This window comes from Elaeis guineensis, chromosome 1 (genome assembly GCF_000442705.2).
Source record: "Elaeis guineensis isolate ETL-2024a chromosome 1, EG11, whole genome shotgun sequence".
NCBI classification, from domain to species: domain Eukaryota; kingdom Viridiplantae; phylum Streptophyta; class Magnoliopsida; order Arecales; family Arecaceae; genus Elaeis; species Elaeis guineensis.
The window spans coordinates 149,865,333-149,884,660 of record NC_025993.2 but is presented as its reverse complement, the minus strand read 5'-3'; the positions used below and the strand labels follow the sequence as shown (position 1 = coordinate 149,884,660).

The following is a 19,328-nucleotide window of genomic DNA, read 5'->3' as shown; positions in this document are numbered from 1 at the left end:
AAGATGGTCGAAGGCAAGATCGAGGAGGGTGTCGTTGGCGATGATGGTGATGGTATATAATTAATTTATCATTACGCATAAATAACTGATTAATTATTATGGTATACAGTGATCTAACCACTGCATATAATTAAATAAATATGGTACACAATTAATTTGTCATTGTACAAAGATAAATAAACATAGTACACAATTAATTTGTCATTGTATATAATTAACTGATCACTGTTTATAGTTAAATTAATATGGTACACAGTTAATTAATTACCACTGCATACAGTTAAATAAATATGAAACACAGTTAACTGGCCACTGCATATAGTTAAAATAATATGGTACATAATTAATTTACTACTATACACGGTTAAATTAATATGGTATATAGTTAATTACTACTGTATATAGTTAATTTGTTATTGTATATAATTAATTTATTATTGCACATAGTTAATTTATCTTCTCAATTAATTTATCCCATTTATGAGGAAAAAATAATATTAAATGGAAAAAAATAATATTGAATTGAAGGTATTTTTATTTTATGAGGAATAAATATTAGAGCCCCAGTAAAAGTGGACCGAAAGTTACGTAAAAAGTCAATGGGACTTAAAAGTTAAAGTCTCATCGATAAAGGGATTGGATGTTAATTTCTCCTATTTTTTTTAGCACTCAGTATCCCTGGATAAACTAGATCTGTGCCATTGCCATGTCAGCTAGCAGTTCAATTCCGTGGGCCAGTATTTGAGGTCGGCTTCTGCCCGTCAGGGATTAACATCTGAAACAAAGCTACGGTTCACTGCCATACTTCAACATTTCATCTACGCATAGAAGTCTTACCCTGCCTCAATCTGCTCCGGGCAGTAAATGTATCTTTCAAATCGGACAGTTCCTTTCTTTTTCTTTTGAGAAATGTAGGTGCAATCATCCATTAGATTTGGCGGCTCGTATGCTTGTACAAAGCAATCGACAGTGAGTGAAATAGGACACATCCAGATATTCCAATTAGTACTTTTGAACAAAAAGAGTTGCTACTGGATGAAAACCATCAGACCTCAGGCCTAATTTTCACTCCACAAAAAACAGAAAGGAAAAGGTCTCCTGATCATGATAGCATTATAGCATTTGAACAAAAAGAGCCATGATAGCATTCTAGCTCCTGTCTCTCTCTCTGTACGCACACACGCACGGAGAGAGAGAAAGGGGGGAGCGGGGAGGGAGGGTGTGTTGTAGCAAGGTTCACATATACTACTTCAACCGCACTGACACGAACTGACTTCACAAATTCAGCTCTTTGCTGCATCTGTCTTTGAATAAATAAGACCTGACCCTTAGGCATCCTCAACAAATTAAGACATATCATGCAAAGTATGCAAGTCATTTTATTCTCCAGCATTGTTCTCTGGGGCCAGTATTGGAGCTGCCATGAGATTTAAGTGAAAATGGAAGTCACACAGAGAAGCTTCCAAAACAAATTTCCTACATGTGGAAATAAATTGAAAAACCTCAAAAATCTTGATTAATTAACTTCAGAAGTATCAAACAGCCTAAGCCAGACAGTATGATCTTTCAGTTCATATGTCAATGTAAATCTGACAGAAATATTTTCTATCTGTGGTTTGTTTGAGAATCTATTTTTGTAGCAGTGGTTGCAAGTCCCATTTACCACCATTATTTTGACAGACCTGCTATACGTTAAGTGTAGACAGAAATCAAGAACATCCCTCCAGCAGTCTCAGATTCATCTCAGAAGACAAGGACATCAATTTGTCAAATAATAACTGGGCCTACATTCTTTTCTGCATTTTATTCAGCACAAAAGACCTTTTGCCTCCCATCATCACCCACTGTGTAAATCTTCAAACAGCCCAACGCAGACTACATGGCCACCGGCAAAAATGGTGCTACAGGAGACAGAGATGCCAAAATTTCCATTGAAGGAACTGATATAAATATAAAAAAGATAATGTTAATCAGAGTATTTTTCTGGGGACTCCGAATGATGAGCAATATGTGATGGAGAAGTTTGTGTAGAATGATTGCCATGATTATTGTCATCTGAGCCCTGGGGTTCCTCACTTGTCTCAGATTTCACATGCTGATCAAGCAACCTCATTGTTTTGGAAGGTGAATCTTCTGATGGCATCCACATGGCCTGTGAATTCCTTGAGTCGGAAAAGAGAACAGTGTGGTCTGGAACACCAGGAAGCGAGAATGCAGGCAAGGTATAATTGTAGTAACCCATGAATGGGTGATCAAATTTGCAAGTTGAGCCATACTTGCAGCTTCCATACATACCGTAAAATGTGCAAACAGGCTGGCCCTTTGTGGTCAAGCCATGAGAACACAAACCGAGAAAAGAACAGTCAGAAACTTGCAGTACAGAATATATTGGCGATGGAAAGTGTAATGGAAAAGTTAAAATAGGAATCTAACTTACTGGTCTTAGAGGAAGCCCAAGGGGTCCAATTGTGCACATAGCCACTTGGTTCCTCTCTTTGGGGTGATGGTACTTGCAAGAAGTTCCATATTTGCAGCTCCCAGTTTTCATGTAGTATTGGCATTCTGGCTGATCAGGCCTTTCAGGGAAATTTACTGGTGTGCTGGAACCTGATTGTGCATGATGCTTGGGGTTGGAAATCTGAGTAGACCCAACAACACCGGCAGAGGCAACATTGTTTATACCACCCTGGTTTATGTGAAAAGTATATTCAGTTATGGATGACATATAAAAATTCAGCTACATGAATATGATACTGCAATAAACAAATGAAGGCATACAGCTACTACATTCATGTTTCATATCTGAATTACAATATGACCGATGTTCACACCTAAATGACAATACAAATTCAAAATTACGAAGCTTTTCTTTTTGCAAACAAGCAGCAAGTGAAAAAGAAAATTAATCTTCAATATTAGCAAAGAAATATTTAAGAACGCACATACAATCCATCATTATTTTCCATATCCTGGAGGCAGATAACAAAATTGAAAGAGAGCATGGATACCTTAGCAATGAGGTAGGCATCATCAGAATTGTCCCGTGAGCCCATGAAACAATCATATATAATGTTCTGTTGTCTGGGTGTGCATGAGATACTGAGATCTAGATGGACTGGGCTTGTAAAATCAGGATGTGTTTAGTACTCAATAAAATACAAAGCATAATAAACAATGTTTGACAAATCAACTTGGGTGATTTTGCAGGGAAAAAGTCACTCTTTTCATTTGCCATTAAATCTTTTTTTGCAGAAACAACCCATTTTGGACTTAACAAGACCCTTGTGCCCCTACACTCATAAATGCACCCATTTAGCTCACAGATGTACACTATAGTAGGTCACTGCAACATAGTGGTAGCAAACACACATACAATACAAGGCAATGTGAGTACAGAAAAGTAGTAATGAGGGCAGCATATAATGGTCTAGCAAATTCCAGAATGGACCGTTTCTCCAAAAAAGTAAAAGCAACTCACTTAAGCTTAAATGAAAATAAAGTGAATTTCTTGCATAATTCCCAGTCAACTTTGTAGACATATATATAAAGTTTATAAAATCTACAACTTATGCAAGGAGAGTATCTGGGTTTCATAGAAGGGCCATGAAAGAGAAGGCAGTTAATGTGGACCAAGTTACGAGAAAAGATTTGGTGACAGAATGTTAAAGGGAAACCTCATGGTATCATAATATAGCAGGCAAAACAGCAAAACCAATAGAAAAACAAAGGTAAGAAGATATGTTCCTTCACATCTTTTACAACTCCATAATATATATATATATATATAGAATAAATCAGAAAAAAAACATGTAGCTTACAATGTTAGTGTACTTTGGTTTAATTTGATGATAAGGTCCATAAGTTTAAACAAAAGTAGTAACTGAAAAATATTAAGATTCATGATTTATATTAGTAACCACTTTTTTAATGCCTCTAAAGCATTACTTATCTTTTTTGGGGTTGCACCATTTTCATCATACTTAAGATAATCTTTTAGGATATAAGATTACAGGTAATGTTGACCTTTGCTGAGCATTACTAACACTTGTGTATACCTTCTTTCACACTCATCGGCTATCCATTTGCTCATGTTCTTTGCATCAAGATCTTCTACATTGGTTCTTATTTGTTTTGCTAGCATGAGATATGACTCTTAGGCAAATAAATTCTACTTCACATACATCATACTCTCATGTTTTGGCATTATTCAAATTCTAATCTCAAGATCTTGCAATAAGACTCAGCTGCCATCATTGCTTGTATGCTTGTTTGGGTGATTTCTCTACTATCACCATTGTCTAATTGTCATGATATCTTCTGCTTATGATGCCAAATTTTCACTTCTACCATTTCAGTCGAATCCTGATGGTTGACTTCACTAATCAAAATGTTCTGTTGCCATTGACTTCGCCAACTAGTATATTTTGTTGAGATTACTATTTGAGGGGTTCAATCTGCATTATCACCTAGGTCTCCTATAAGGCTGGAACATACCATAATGCATTTCACCAGAGTTCATATGTATCATGCACCACTTCGATGGTTCACAATCAGGCTTTGGGTAGCTCTCAGTACCACAGTTAAATATCCCACCTTCACAACTTTTGCTTATCGATCCCTTTGGTGCTTACAATGCTCACGAGTCATCATTATTGGTTGTGCTTATTATTGATATGTAGATGTATAACACTAGAGAAGCACGAATTAAGAGGGACTTGGAGGCAAGCCATTTTGCAAATTCATGTAATATAAGAAACACTAATGATTCAAACAATACACCTTCTTGTTACATGTCTTATTAGTCTTCTTGTTACTTGTCTTATGAGCCCTTAAATGACATGTCTTGTGCTATTCTTTTTCCAGTTGCAGATGCAAGTTCTAGGACAAAATCAAGTCTCTGTTTATAATCCTATAAATCAGTAATAGACCTAATAAAATAAAGTGCCATGAAGGATATCTTCTTTCCATTGAATGCAATTATCTCAATAAGTCTAGCCAAGTAGGAAGCCATCGAGATCTACTTCTTGACCTTTCCAATATTTCATAATTTCAGATCACATGTTGCTTTCTTTTCACACTACTGACACCAAGTCTGACCTGTAGCTTATGCATGCAGTCTTGGTAAGAGTTCAGTTCCAAAACACTGTAATTGTTGGTAGATTAGATAATTTGCATCATATACAAGATTTTCTTTAAGTGTTCTATATTCTAATTTGACAATTACAGGCAGTTAGCATCTTCTCAACAAATATGATCTATGTGTTCATATAACAAGCATGGGAATAACAAACTAGAAATTAGTGTTGTTGATAATACATATTATTGATACATGATATTGCAATAACTCTTCAATATTAAGAATTCAAAGATTTGGCAGACTAACTATTTCAACAAACAATTCTAATAGAAGAAAGACAAGGCTATGTAGGTCCAGTGTAAGTAAAAATTTAAAGCACATACAACACCTATAAACGCATCTAAAGGGCTCAGAGTTAAGGAAACAGAAATTGTAATCGTACCGTAAAACCTTTATATCAACAATCTCTATAAAATTTAATTTATAAATTGTTTTATGCATAATAACATAATAAGATAGTGTATACGTAGTCACAGATAATAATATGAAAAGATGATGTATATGCAGTCACGGACTGTCGAGCATTATCAGCACACATAAGGTCAGAAAAACATTTTGACTAGCATCAGTCAAAACCATTGTCTATAAGTTTCGATCTGTATTGGGATGAACTAACAATACCTACCACATCATAAGCGATGTAAAACTTTTACAAAGAATAATACTGAGACACCAACAGTGATACTGACCATTCATACAATCTTATGAAGTTTCAGCTTTCTAATATTAAACAATAGATGCTAACCGTGTCAGTGCTCCATCCCTGTTGTACAGGCATAGCACCTTGGGTGGGTGGAAGAACAAGAGACATGCAAGGGACTCCTTGTATATGTTGATTAGACATGTAAGGAGGTCTTGAGAAAGGCCACATGGAAAGTCCAGCAATTAAAGGTAGCCCAGATGGAGATGCTGCCGGATATCCTGTAGATCCATAGGGTGAGGGTCCTGTTACAGGTAACATCGTTGCATGGCTGGTAGGCTGAGGATGATTGAACTTGCAAGCAGTTCCAAATTTACACAGTCCAGTTCTCATGTAATAGGGACATGATTTTTCATCCTGAGACATCAGAATAACAATGAATAATTAATAAATATCTCACTGGTTAGCTCTTGGAAGAAAAAATCATTATATACAAGACGACAATCAAATTTTGAAAAGTGGAGATGCCGATATTGAAGCTGCATGAAGGGAAATAGAAAAGAAGCAGATACCTTCCGCAATGGTAAACCTAGAATATTCAGCTGAACTGGATGTGGATCATGCTTGTCTTGTGGATGATGATATTTACAGGTTGCTCCAAACTTACAAGTACCCGTCTTTAGGAAAAACTGCAAGAATAATGTGAAACAGAACCAGATTTTATATGTGCAGGTGTTAAAGCATATTTGGTCCAATCATTTACAAGACAAGAAAAGAACAAATTAAATTCATTTGACAAAACATGTTTATTGCTTGACTCAATTAGCATCAAAGTAATGGTTACTTTGGAAATATATGTGAGAACATTAAAAATAAAACTGCCAAATCAAAATGAAAAGCTACCTGATTATGTGTGTATGAAGAGAGAAGATAAAATACTTTCACTAGTAGCTGGCCCCTACCACTTTCAATGCAAAATCAGTGATTACCCTTGCAAAGATCTATTTGTTGCTTTCATAAATTTCAGAGGTCTCTTATGTATGTGTCATGGAAGGATTCAAACAAACAGATCTTTTCACGAAGTATTTCTTATTTATATCAAAATCTGATTTTATTATTAAATTCAAAATCTTATAGATGCTTGAGTTTGTCTCATAAATGAGGTGGTTGTGAGGAAAGATATTCTAATGGAGAATTGGATGAGAGGAAACTTTTCAAAATGAATTGAGAAAAATATGCTCACACCCTCTCAAGTTTATCCTTGTGATCAGCATCAGTAAAAGACTCCCGTGAGCATCATGTAAGTCCTAAAAATATTCAAAAATCCCCACATATCCTTGTCCATGCTAAACTGAGAGGAAAAAGGGGCGAAAAGGAAAAACTAAAATCAAATCTCCTCCTGATCCGACTCCTTACCCTTGGTGACATCTACCAGCTTTGATCTCCTCCCAATCTCCCACAATGGTGATCTCGACCAACTTAGATCCCCTCTTCATGTCCCCCTCTTGTTGATTCCTAGCCTAGCCCTCCGGCAACAAAACATGCCCACTGTCACTATCATTGTCACCACAAGTACCTGCACCACCACCACCATAACTATCACTACCATCAACACAACCACCATCATCACCCCTCTAACCCTTGCGGTGACCTGCACACCCACCATCACCATCACTATAAGCACCTTCACCACCACCACCACCATCACCTCCAAGATCAACATCATCACCACAATCATCACCCTCTCTCTCTCTAGTATCCCACATGCCCACCACCACCATCATTGTCAATACTATCATCATTATCACCACCACCACCACCACTACCACCACCTCCACTATCAACACCATCACCACGATCATCACCCATGCACCTTTCTCCCCCCTTTCCTGTAGCCTTGGAGAACCTCATCCCATCTTCACCTCCAAGTTTGCCATTGTCGTTGACACCTTTGATAGTGGTTGTTGTAGCAATGGTGGTTGTGATTGTGATGGTGATAGTGATGATGGTTGTAGTGATTGTGGTGGTAGTGATCATAGTGATGGCAGATGATAGTGGTGGTGGTAAACCTTGTGGCAAGAGAGAGGGCAAGGATCAGGGAAGCAATGCTGTCGGTGATGATTAGGGAGAGGAAGTAATGATGGGAGGTGAGGGAGTTCAAGTAAATAGAATGGGCAATGGCAAGGATGTAGTGCTAGCGAATTGGGTATGCTCCAATGTCAGAGAGGCAATTTCTACGAGTATGCATGGGTTGGATCAGGTCGGTTTGGAGATATAACCAAAACCGAACTGAGTTAAACTGATTTTCAAAAACCAAAATCAAAACTGAACCAACCATCTACAAAAATTGCTTGAAATAGACCCGAAAAATTTAGTTCGGTTCGATTTGGTTTATTAGGTTGAAGTTCAATTGATTGGACTAAATGAATTGGGATAAGTCCAAACACAAAAAATTTATTTTATATATAAAAGAAAATATAAGAAAAAAATAAAAAAGTGAAATATATATGTACGCACATGGGTCGGGTCGGGTCGGGTCAGTTTAAATCGATTTTCTGAAAACTCGAACCGAAATCAAAACTGAATTATTTTAGTTCAAAACTTCTAATACCAAACTGAAATTTAAAAAAAAAAAAATCTATATAAATTGAACTGAAGAGACCAATTTGTGATTCAGCTGGTTTTTGGTGCACTCCTAATTGTAGCATAAGGCCATCAGCCCCTGCAAGTCCAATTTCAACCCATCACAACCCAGAGACAATGAAATAGAGAAATAGCGATAAAAGAAAGACAAAAGTATGCGGAATTAAGGGAGTTGGAAAGGGATCAAATCATGGTGATGCAGAGTGATGGAGTGTGGTATATCTAAGATAACGATCAGATTGATGGATGATAGATCTAGGTTTCTGGAAATGGAAGGAAGAAAATGAGATTAGAGAGACAGAGATGGAGTTGAGTGGAGTAGGAATATTCTACATTATTTTTTCTGTTTTTTTTTTTTGGTTTTGCAAGGGGTTTTCTGCAGGAGTTCAAGCTTGGAGTCGAAGCTGGTTGCAAGAAGAGGTGGAGGCAACCAAGTGTGATGCAGCTGAAGAATCCCACGTGTGCCACATGCCTGAGCTAGGCATTCATGCATTCAAAAAAGAGGCCCTCATAAGTATAATCTGTGTGATGAAGGCTACCACATCCATCTCATGATTATTCATTATCAGACTCTCAATTTTGCTCCTTTTTTCTTGTGGTTCATCAGTCTCTAAACAGTCAGGAGGATGCAGATCATCCTCATCATCGTAAAGTTAAATTCAAAATTCTTAATTGCATGATTATGGCAATAAAAAGACACCAACTTAAATGATTGTTGCAATAAAAAGATTTTTAAATTATTTTTTTTTTAAAAAAAATTCACTGCTGGAACTTGAATCCAGGTATTTGGGGTAAGCTTTTGCTCAAAAAAAGCATCTAGGCGCATCTTAGATAGAGCTTTTGCCCAAAAGCTCCAAATTGAGCTTTTCCCTAGCAAACCCTTTTGGAGAAGCCAGAAAGTTATGTCAAAATTTTTACCAAACACCTCAAAATCAGCCAAAAGAGCTTTTGATCCTCCAAGAAACGCCTTTTGGCCCAAAGCAATGCCAAACAAGCCTAAGAAATCTCACCAAACAGCTTTTAGAAGCAAAATCTCCATTCAATGGTGATAAACAATTGGTCAGATGCCTTCAAATGGCAATTAGTTCACCTTCCAAACATCCCAAACTTAGACAAGGTCAGACTTGGACCAAACCTGAATTGATGGTGTGTTAGTTCATCATCAGCTGGAACTAATAGTTTGACAGAATGTAGTAATGCCATGCTTCTGGCTGTCAATTCAAGTTTTGGACTGCATTGACATAGATTCAATAATTTGGCCATATCTCTAACCATTGGCATCCCAAAAGCTTGTGACCTGGATATTGAGAAATGTTGGAGAACATTTATGTTGCTAGTGTGGTGGTTGATATATGAACAACTGTATTGTTGTTTTGTATCTGGATGAACAAAGTCAAACATTCATGTTGCTATTAGAATCAAGAACTAACTAGTTTGCTATCATGATATTCACTGTTACTTGGTAGTCACCCACAAAAAAAGTTATATTATTCATCATATCAATTAGATTAAAATATAAAAATGTTTTGTAAATTAATAGATTCAAGTTCCAAGTGACTCTTATCAGTTTCCCTCAATGTAAGAACCCTGGAGTTTATAAATACTCCTATGTAACCCTTTTTCATCATAAACAATATTAATAAAGCTGTCATGAGATTCTTCTCAATTCTTGTATAGCGTGGTATTGCTCAAGAGCTTGTAGTGAGAGGTCACCATTCAGGAGAGGATATAGATAAAAGGCCAAGATTCTTTTATCAAAGTCTTGTGAAGATCGAAGATGCAAGACTACAGGTCCAACAGCAAGGGAAGGTGCAAGGCCATCTAATTATCTCTTTGGCTTTAGTTTAGCTTTAGTTCTTAATCTGTATCTTCTAGTTATATTTTTGAGCTCTTCTCTTTATCCTTTTGTTTCTAGTTTGATCTGGTGAGCTTCCTGTTTGAATTTTAATTTTAGTTAGTGCTTTGCATTGTGTTACTTCCCATAGGGTTCCTTGCCTATATCAAATTGATTAGTGACAGTGATGCTGGGGTGGAGTGGGTAGGGGCAGACAGTGGCACAAATGAGGTCTTGAAGAGAAAGAGAGAGAGAGAGGGGGGGAGAGGGAGAGAAGGGATCACACCTTCTCGAAGAAAAATTTGCTGTGAGGACAAGGGTGATGATGTGGGAAGAAGAGGAAAAGATGATAGTAGTGCGGGTATCTTGATCATTTGTGCATAGCCATCAACAACATCAATGGAGTAACGGACAAAAGGAGCCACTTTGAAACAAAACGTAGTTTAAAGGGCCACATTAAGAAGGGTTGACTGTATTTTTCCCCAAAAAAATAATCTATGCCGAGCTATCAATATTGCATTTACATCCTTCTAAAATATTATTTTTAGTAAGTTTTATTAATTAAGTTTAAATCGCATTTTGGTTAAGAATTTTAACAGAGTGAGCATACTCCTCTGAAATTTTATAATATATAGCAAACTTTGAATTAGTGTATGATGATAAAAATGGGAGCATACTTATTGCTCACTAGAATTAAAAATCAATGAAATTGACAATGACTATGAACTTATTTTTGTAGGATGGATAAGTTTGGATATGTTAATTGAGTATAAGGTAAAGATATAAAGGTTAAAATTGTAAATGCTAGAAGACTACATGATCGATTACTAGCTATTGAGTTGGTAGCTATAAAATTGGAGGAAAAAAAAAATTGCTAGTGTAGTTAGTGCTTATGCAACACAAGTACGATTAATTGAAACAATTTTAAAAAAAAATTGAAGCAGATGAATAAAGGAATGCACTGAAGGGAGGAAAAGACTTATATGGTCAGTTTGGAAGAAGTAGCACAACATATGAGAGGGAACATGGTGGATTAGGGTTTAAAGATAAATGAAGCTAACAATTCAATATATAAGCATTTATTGCAAGTTACCTAGCATTTCAATGGCTACTTTCAAAAAAAGCAATGACCATGTTATTCAAGAGCAGCTCAAATGTGTTATAGATACAATATTCCCCCAAAATTATGAAAATAGACATCAAATGATTGCAAAGCAATAACATAAGCATGTCACAACATGAGCTAGTAATTATGCATATACCAAAAGCAAATCACGAGATGCTCTAGAATAGGATGGGGAGTACAAGAAGGAAAACTTGACATCCTTTATTGAGTGAACTTTATTTAAAGGTATTGGAACTTGCCAATTGCACCAAATAGGATCTGATATGTGACGGTAAATTGAGTTAGTAAGTGCATAATGTACAACAAAGAAACTTAATGGTGGAATTACAAGGTCCGAAAAGCAACCAAGAAAAAAAGAGAACTTGCTCGAAAGAATGACAAGAAAGGAATGGTATTGAATTCTTTTCACAAGGTACAAGTGGTAAAAGAAAATCTGATCTAGCTAAAATGCATGGACTAATATCCTTCTGATCTAGCTAAATGCATAGACTAATATGATCTAACTAATAAGGTTTGGCTAGGGAGAAAAAATACTGATGACCAAAGTTTCTATCTGGACATGAAAGCTACAGACAAATCAAGTTAGCAATATTAAACATGAGGACAATATGATTTTAGTGAAAGATGATGTGATGCTAAAGAAAGAAAGATTACTTTGGAAAAGTGGGGCCAGTTTCGTTTGTTAGGTTATACAATAAGATCTTGAAAAGGAAGACATAGTGTCTTATACATATAGAATACAACTGAGGTATGAAATTGCATCAATGACAATAGCTTTAAACTTTATGAGTCATACTATGAAGTTATTGGATAGGATATTGCATTAAAGATGAAAAAAATAACAATTTTGCACTAAAGATATAAATAATAACAATTTAGAGATCCAATCTAGTGGGATTAAGGTAGAAAAGTGTACAAAAGAAATATATGGAAATTATTTAGGATATTTGCAATGGGATGGTGATAAGTGCTGAAAGTAGTCATGTTAAGAAAAGCAAACTTTCATTTTGGTAGTCCATCACCGGAGTTCCACACCCCTAACATAAGCAAGCTTAATGCTAGGAAGATCTACCAATGGTCCTTTTTTTTTTTTGCTGCAAATAATATATCCTAAATAAAAGACAAGAATAGCATTGCACATAAAGCTGGAATTATAAAGGAAAGCATTGGATAATAAAAGCACTAACAAAGAACAGCAGCATTACAATAGAGTATATGGATACATTAGTGCAAATGAAAATGAATCCCACTAAATGTTGACGGCTAAGAGAGATGCCATAATCATTCTCACTATATTGAATCCATTATATAGAAGATCAAAGAAAAATACAAGGATAGATCTAATAGAATTGAGCCAAGTGGGTAAACTACTACGGTGCTTCTAGGATGGTATGAAATTAATGAATGTCCCTGAAACTTGTAGGGCTCACAATGTTATACGATCAAGAAAGATGACCATTAAAGAGCGGTCTAAGCATGTAGAAGAGTGAGATGACAATGTCGACTTGATGTGCAGCAAAATTAGGAAGGGCAGGATCGGGAATGCATACATCAAGTGATGCAAACGAGTCAACAATTATGAACAAATTGGTCATATCATTATTTAGTATCTGTTTTCATGCTTCATAGTGATTATAGATTTATAGTACTGGAATTTAAAATGATATTTATATTGATCAACCAAATGTCCTCATATTGATTGTGACAAAGTCTTAAATCCATGCTAGATATGAATGCATTATTATGGGTAGAGAAAATGCCTCCTGGACCTTGAATATACTCCCCATTTACTATTGATTGATTTATGAGAGGTAAACAAATTCTGCTTAAACAAGCCAACATAAATTAGACCAGCTGTCTGCCACCCTCTCCTAAATGGTGAGGTTCCATGCTGGATTCTGGATAGTGAAAACGTTACTATGTTTCTCAGAAAGGAAAAAAACTTTTATATAGTTCAAACATGGACTTTCCATAGTAGGTCCTCGAAGGAAGGTGATGTTTAATTGACTAAATTCATCACAAATTATGCACTAATTGGACATCACCACCGTCATCATCACCGTCATCATCATCACCGTCATCATCATCATTGTCATCGTTGTTATCATCATCATTATGATCAAGAGTTTAGATCTAGTGGGACAGAGGTGTCCCTATTTTCTACCGAATGGGATGCCACGCTGTGCCGCTCCCCTCCTGGTGGCCATCGTGATAAGTACCCTCCATCTCTCTCTCCTTCTTTCCCTTATTTTTTTCTTTCTTGTTTATTTCTTTTTCTTCTTTCTTTCCTTTCTTCCTTATTTCTTTTTTTTTTCTTTTCTTTCCTCCTTCATTCCTATCTTTCCTTTTCTTCTGCTTTCTTTCCCTTCTTCCTTTTTTCCTTCCTTCTTTTTTCTTCCTTTTTCTTCTCTCTTCTTTTCTTTCCTTCTTTTCTTCTCCCTCCCTTCCCTTCTTTCTTTCTTTCCTATTTCTTCTCCTTTCCTTCCTTTATTATTTTCTCCCCTTCTTTTCCTTCATTTTTCTTTCTTTCCTCTTTCTTTCCCCATGTGGATCGGTTTCAAAGTCCCACCCCATCCCACTCTCTTTTTCTCACACAAACGGAATTGAATGGCCAGGACAACCCTCATTCCACCAAGGTTTAAAACACTGATTATGATATGAAGCAAATGTCAAACTAGTTTTTCTAAAGACATGCTGATCATATACAGTAGTATGCCCAAATTAATCTAAAGATGACAGAAAATTGTTTTCCTAATACGCCTAATTACAGTCCAAAATCTTCCATTATTGCTAATGCAATTATTCATTACGTACCAAGGGAAACGATTCTTAAAATAGTAGTTGGAGGGTTGATTTGCTTTAGATGACATATATTAACATCCTATCATTAAGCATAATGTGGGAAAACTACCATAAGAAATGTTCAAGTTTGAGAAAGAGATTGGACAAATGAAAACTTAATTGTAATGCTTACAATGTAGATACATTCATGTACAATATACTCTATAATAGGATATTTATACAACTCATAAATGAGATCCACCCACGGCTTGAGGTGATTCTTTTAACCATATTCATTTAAGAAAATGGAGAATTTATATATATCACCTTATGACATCTTTGATTAGCACCTTATTCTACATTTTGAGGTAACAACATGAATGTCTAGTTCCTCTTGTAGGCAACACTACTTGAAATCCTAGGTTGAAGTATTGAAATTAATATATCATATCATATCAAGCATCTGCTTTTAGAGTTGAAAGCATAATAAACACCAAAATGTATTTTTGCATGATAGCATTACTGGTTGTTGCACAATGCAGATTACATACATTGCAAAATAAGATACTTATTCTACAAAAATTTTTGAAAGTATAACTTAGCATGATTTTTTTTTTTTTTTTTAACCTTGATAGTGTTGATATGACACTGGTTGGTGGTTTGTGGTGTGGTATTGTTATTGTGGTCATTATATCAGCTTGTGCTACTAAAAACTGTGTGGTATATGTATGTGTATATGCATGTATATATGTATAAGATGAGAAGTTTGAATCACAAAGCCATTTAGGACTATTAATTAGTAAAAAGTGGTTAACTTGGGTAATGTATTGTTTCATCCAGCACTAAGCACAATATGGCTTGGTATGGCTATCATTGGCTTGATTACAACCATTACTAACAATTTTAACTTGTGGGGCAAACTCTTCCTAGTCTTCTTAGTGCATGCATACTAGGACAAAGGTTCTTGGAATGCACCCAAAGAATTGTATGTTTGCCATCTCATCTGACACATGCATTATTTTGGATCTTGATCTTCTTGTTAACGTTATTATAATCAACCTCTTCATTCTTTTACTTTTATCTTCTTAGAATTTCTTTCATTTCTTTTTTAAATTCATCTAGTTCTATGTTTCTTTTTTTTTTTTTTTTTTAAAAAAAAGCTGCATGCTATACTTTTTGGATCTTCATCTTCTCATTAATATTATTAGCACCAACCTCTTTGTTATTTTACTTTTCTCTTCTTAGAATTTCCTTCATTTCTTTTTCAAATTCATCTACCTCTATGTTTCTTTTTTTAAAAATAAAAGCTGCATGCTGTACCAAATTTTATGAGTTTGATAATAAAAAATTTCTAGAACTTTATCACAATTATATTAACTTAGAGAGATGTACCTACATTCCCATAAAAACCTTGAAAAAGTATCTTTAGTAAATTGAAAAAAAATATAAGTTGATCACTATGATTGAAAGTTGATCACTGGCAACATTTATATAAGGATTAGTCTTAAAAAATAGAAATTATATTATCACTTAGATCATCTCTTAAATATGACCTATATTAGCAATGCAAAACAATAACTCACAGCAGCCATGTTGCATTTTTATATTTTATTATCCTCAATGTATTCTTCCTATTTATATTTATCTCTGTGATTATTATAATGTGTTCCTCTTTGAAATTTGTTGTCCCACGTAACTGAGATAGAAGTAATTGCCTGTGGTTATACTTTTGGTTATAAACTCAATTCTCATAATCAATTACTTGCCTAACATAATAAAATGGGTAATTGTCAATTTGAACACCCCTAAATTTTATAGGGAAACGGAACGAGCTTCCATGTGAAGTTAAAAAAATACCTGGCAATCAGGTTGACCATCTCTCTCCGGGAGTTCACCACTACCCTACAAAAATTGTTATAATTTTAGCAAGCTGATCCACTCAACACCTCAATGGACAAATATGAAGCACCAATTCTTTCCAAATATCATCAACTCAGATAACAAGAAAAGCACAGGATTAAAGCGTTTCAGCACAGTGAACAACACAGTGAATCTACTAGTCTCACCTGCCGAATGTAATCAGGATGATTGTATCTGCAATTACTCCCATAACCACATAACCCCGTTCTCAAATAGTAGATACAGTTGGGCTCGCCAGGGCGATCGGGATATGGATTCCGGTGAGCATCGTCTCCCCCCTTGCAATCCTCGGCTTTTACCTGCCACATGGTTTCTGCAACCAAAAACGATGCTAAACTTCATACTCCACAGCCCATTAAAAACTCTGCCAAAAATCACAAAGTTCTTCTTTTTTTTTTTTACAGAAATAAAACAATTTAACATAGCGATTACTAGTCATACCGATCGAAAAAGATACAGATGTGAATAAAATCCACGATCGGAGCATGTAATTAGAGAAAAGAGAGAAAAAGGAACAGATACGGATCCAACCAAAATAGAAACTACCTTCAAGGTTATCCTGGCAAGCATCGGAGGAATCGGCAGCGGCATTGCTCGGGACCGGCCTGGTATCCGGCATATCTCCAGGCGATGAAATCGAACCCTATTATTGCTACTATTATTATTATTACCTTCAAAGAGACACCAATTTCTCCCACCAAATTTAATAATTTTTAGATCGAAACAATGCCTTTTCGACTGCGTGATCTCCCCAGAGATCGATCTGAAGGAGGAGATTTGCACGTTTCGCAAGAACAACTCCCGTTCCGGTGGTATTTCGCGGCGAATCTCCTGATTTTGCTCCGAAAACCGTCGAAATTGGGGAAAGAGGGACCAGACGAGCTTCCCGACAAAATTTTTGATCTCCGTGGATGGATGGATAGATCGAGCCTCTTGCTTCCTTTTTTTTTTTTTTGCTTTTTTTTTTTTTTCAACGAATTCAACACGAGGAACTTGAAAGACTGGGGCTTTGCTCCGGTTTTCTGATATTTATAGGACATCCGAAAGTGAGAGTTTTTCTTTAAAAAAAAAAAAGGAAAAGAATTAAAATATATTAGTTTTAACGTGTCATCAAGTGGGGGTTACAGTAGTTCGTGATATAATTTTCTCGTTTAATTATCTCGAGAGAATTAGTACGATAAATACTTTAAAACGGCGAAGTAATAAATAAAGTAAGGGGTGAGGTGTCACTGTTATCGCGCGCGAAAGCACTCGGGAGACGAGAGTCAGGCGGTGCTTGCTTGCGTTACCGCAGCTATTCTGATCTGCTGTGTGGCTCCGGACAGCAACTGACCTGCCCATTTGCATACACGGTCCAGAGGGACAAAAAAAACTAGTTACGGCCAAATGACGCTTGTTTAGTGATTGTTTATATAACATGATAAATATATTTTAAATAACGGCTGTTCTTGGAGCCTATAATATGAACTTGCATAATACATAAAATGTATCTGATTCTCTGATGTTTTATATTTTTAATGAATTGATAGAAAGAGATTTTGTCACTTGAACAAAATTATATTTTTATAGATCAAAATTTATAGTTGTCAATATGATCATACTATTGCTATAACAATCATTAAATTATATTACATGAGATGGATTACAGTTCCTATAATAGTTAATGATAATTTTAACATAAATCTGTTACAGTAGGATAATAATTTATACATAGGTGGCATGACAGAGGTGTTAGAGGAAATTCAAAAGGTAAAATTTAAAATTTTTCAATTTTTTTTTTTATATTTTAATTTTATTTTAATTTTTAATTTTAATATTTTAATCTATTTATTATTATAATTTTAATTTCTGACCATTAAATTTTTAATTACATACCTTAATGAGTTAGCAAAAATCTAAACAACCGTGTGTATTTAATATTATTTCTATATTCTAACCATTAGACTACTTATCGAGTGTTCTGATTGTTGAATTTTTTATTAAATATTTTAATAAATTATTAAAAATATAAATGATCGTATTAAAAGATGCTCTCTATCAACCTTCTTCAAAATCATATTTTAAACAAAAAATTCTGATCATATCTTAAAATAATGTTCTTAGATTTTTCTGCATGAGAAGTAAAAATATCTAATATATTTTTAAATTTGATTATTTTTATTTTTAAATATTATATAAATTATTTATAATAAAATTTTAATAAATTTTAAAATTATATCAAAATTTTTTTATATCCTATTCCGATTGAAGGCACGCCACTATCACCCCTCCCGGTGCTGAGGTCCGGGAAGATGTTACCTGGTGACTGGTGTGTAATCGAAGGATGGGTCACACTGCGGCTGGTAAAACGATATAGGACAAAGATAGCCATTGGTACCTCATGTTCGAATATCGGTGAAGAGTTGACACGTCATAAGAATAGGGCTGTTTGCCGCACCAGACTGGACAGCGGAGCCCCTGCCGATGACGCGCTGCTCACGGAGGAGCTCCGGCAATGTTGTGACGCCGGAACATTTTACACTCCAGCATCGTGAGTGCGACGGTTACTTGCCCCTTGTGTACAGACCTACGCTGGGCACGTGCACGTACGAGGAAGAATTATTGCATGCAACAAGAAAGAAGGGGGCAGAGGGAAAGCAATACATATGTGCTGTCCGATACCGCCACTTGTCCCTAAGTTTTGAATATATCATCTTGTTTAACTAAAGTCTTTTTATACTATATTTAGTTTTTACTTAATCTTTTACCCAAAAAGAAAAATAATGAGGAAAAATGGGAGAGTGTCAATTAAAAGCGAGAGCAGCTCGTTACGTGGAATCACAGCCATTTGACGAAATACAATATTGACCATGATGGTAATACAACGTTGACCATGATGTTTGATTTTTAATTTATCCAATTCTATGAGAGCAATAAATCGAGAGAGAGAGAGAAAGAGATGTACAAAAAATAAGATATTAAATTAATCCTCCTGACTTGAAGGTATCCATGGCTAGAATCTATATAAAATATTAAACTAATCCTCCTGGCTTGGAGGTTTCCATGGCTGCTACCATCCATGCAGTTGGCTCTCATGAAAGTGCTAGCACTGATTTTCTATAAGTATGTTTAATTATGAAATATTATGTGTATTTGAGTTTATTGATGGTCTCATGATATATTACTAACTAGTTGGCTTCTTTCATCTTGTATCATATTTCATTCTTCTAATGCAATATAATTAAGGTGATTTTCTACTATTTATCTG

The 19,328-nt window shown here is 35.4% G+C and overlaps 1 protein-coding gene across 3 annotated transcripts; it reads right to left on the bottom strand.

The window, feature by feature from the left end:
- Positions 1 to 1,493: 1,493 nt before the first annotated feature.
- Positions 1,494 to 17,067, bottom strand: LOC105061029 (zinc finger CCCH domain-containing protein 3). Of its 3 annotated transcripts, XM_010944943.4 has the most exons (8): positions 16,812 to 17,066; positions 16,628 to 16,724; positions 16,228 to 16,394; positions 16,019 to 16,063; positions 6,350 to 6,466; positions 5,883 to 6,194; positions 2,438 to 2,686; positions 1,494 to 2,320 (listed from the first exon to the last, which is right to left on the bottom strand). In XM_010944943.4, the coding sequence occupies exons 2-8, from the start codon at positions 16,698 to 16,700 to the stop codon at positions 1,967 to 1,969; spliced, it is 1,317 nt and encodes a 438-aa protein (XP_010943245.1). In that variant the 5' UTR covers positions 16,701 to 16,724; positions 16,812 to 17,066; the 3' UTR covers positions 1,494 to 1,966. The 3 variants fall into 3 exon arrangements, with proteins under 3 accessions (XP_010943245.1, XP_010943246.1, XP_010943247.1); XM_010944944.4 differs by having other exon boundaries at positions 1,494 to 2,314; positions 16,628 to 17,067; XM_010944945.4 differs by having other exon boundaries at positions 16,019 to 16,058; positions 16,628 to 17,066.
- Between the last annotated feature and the right edge of the window lie 2,261 nt (positions 17,068 to 19,328).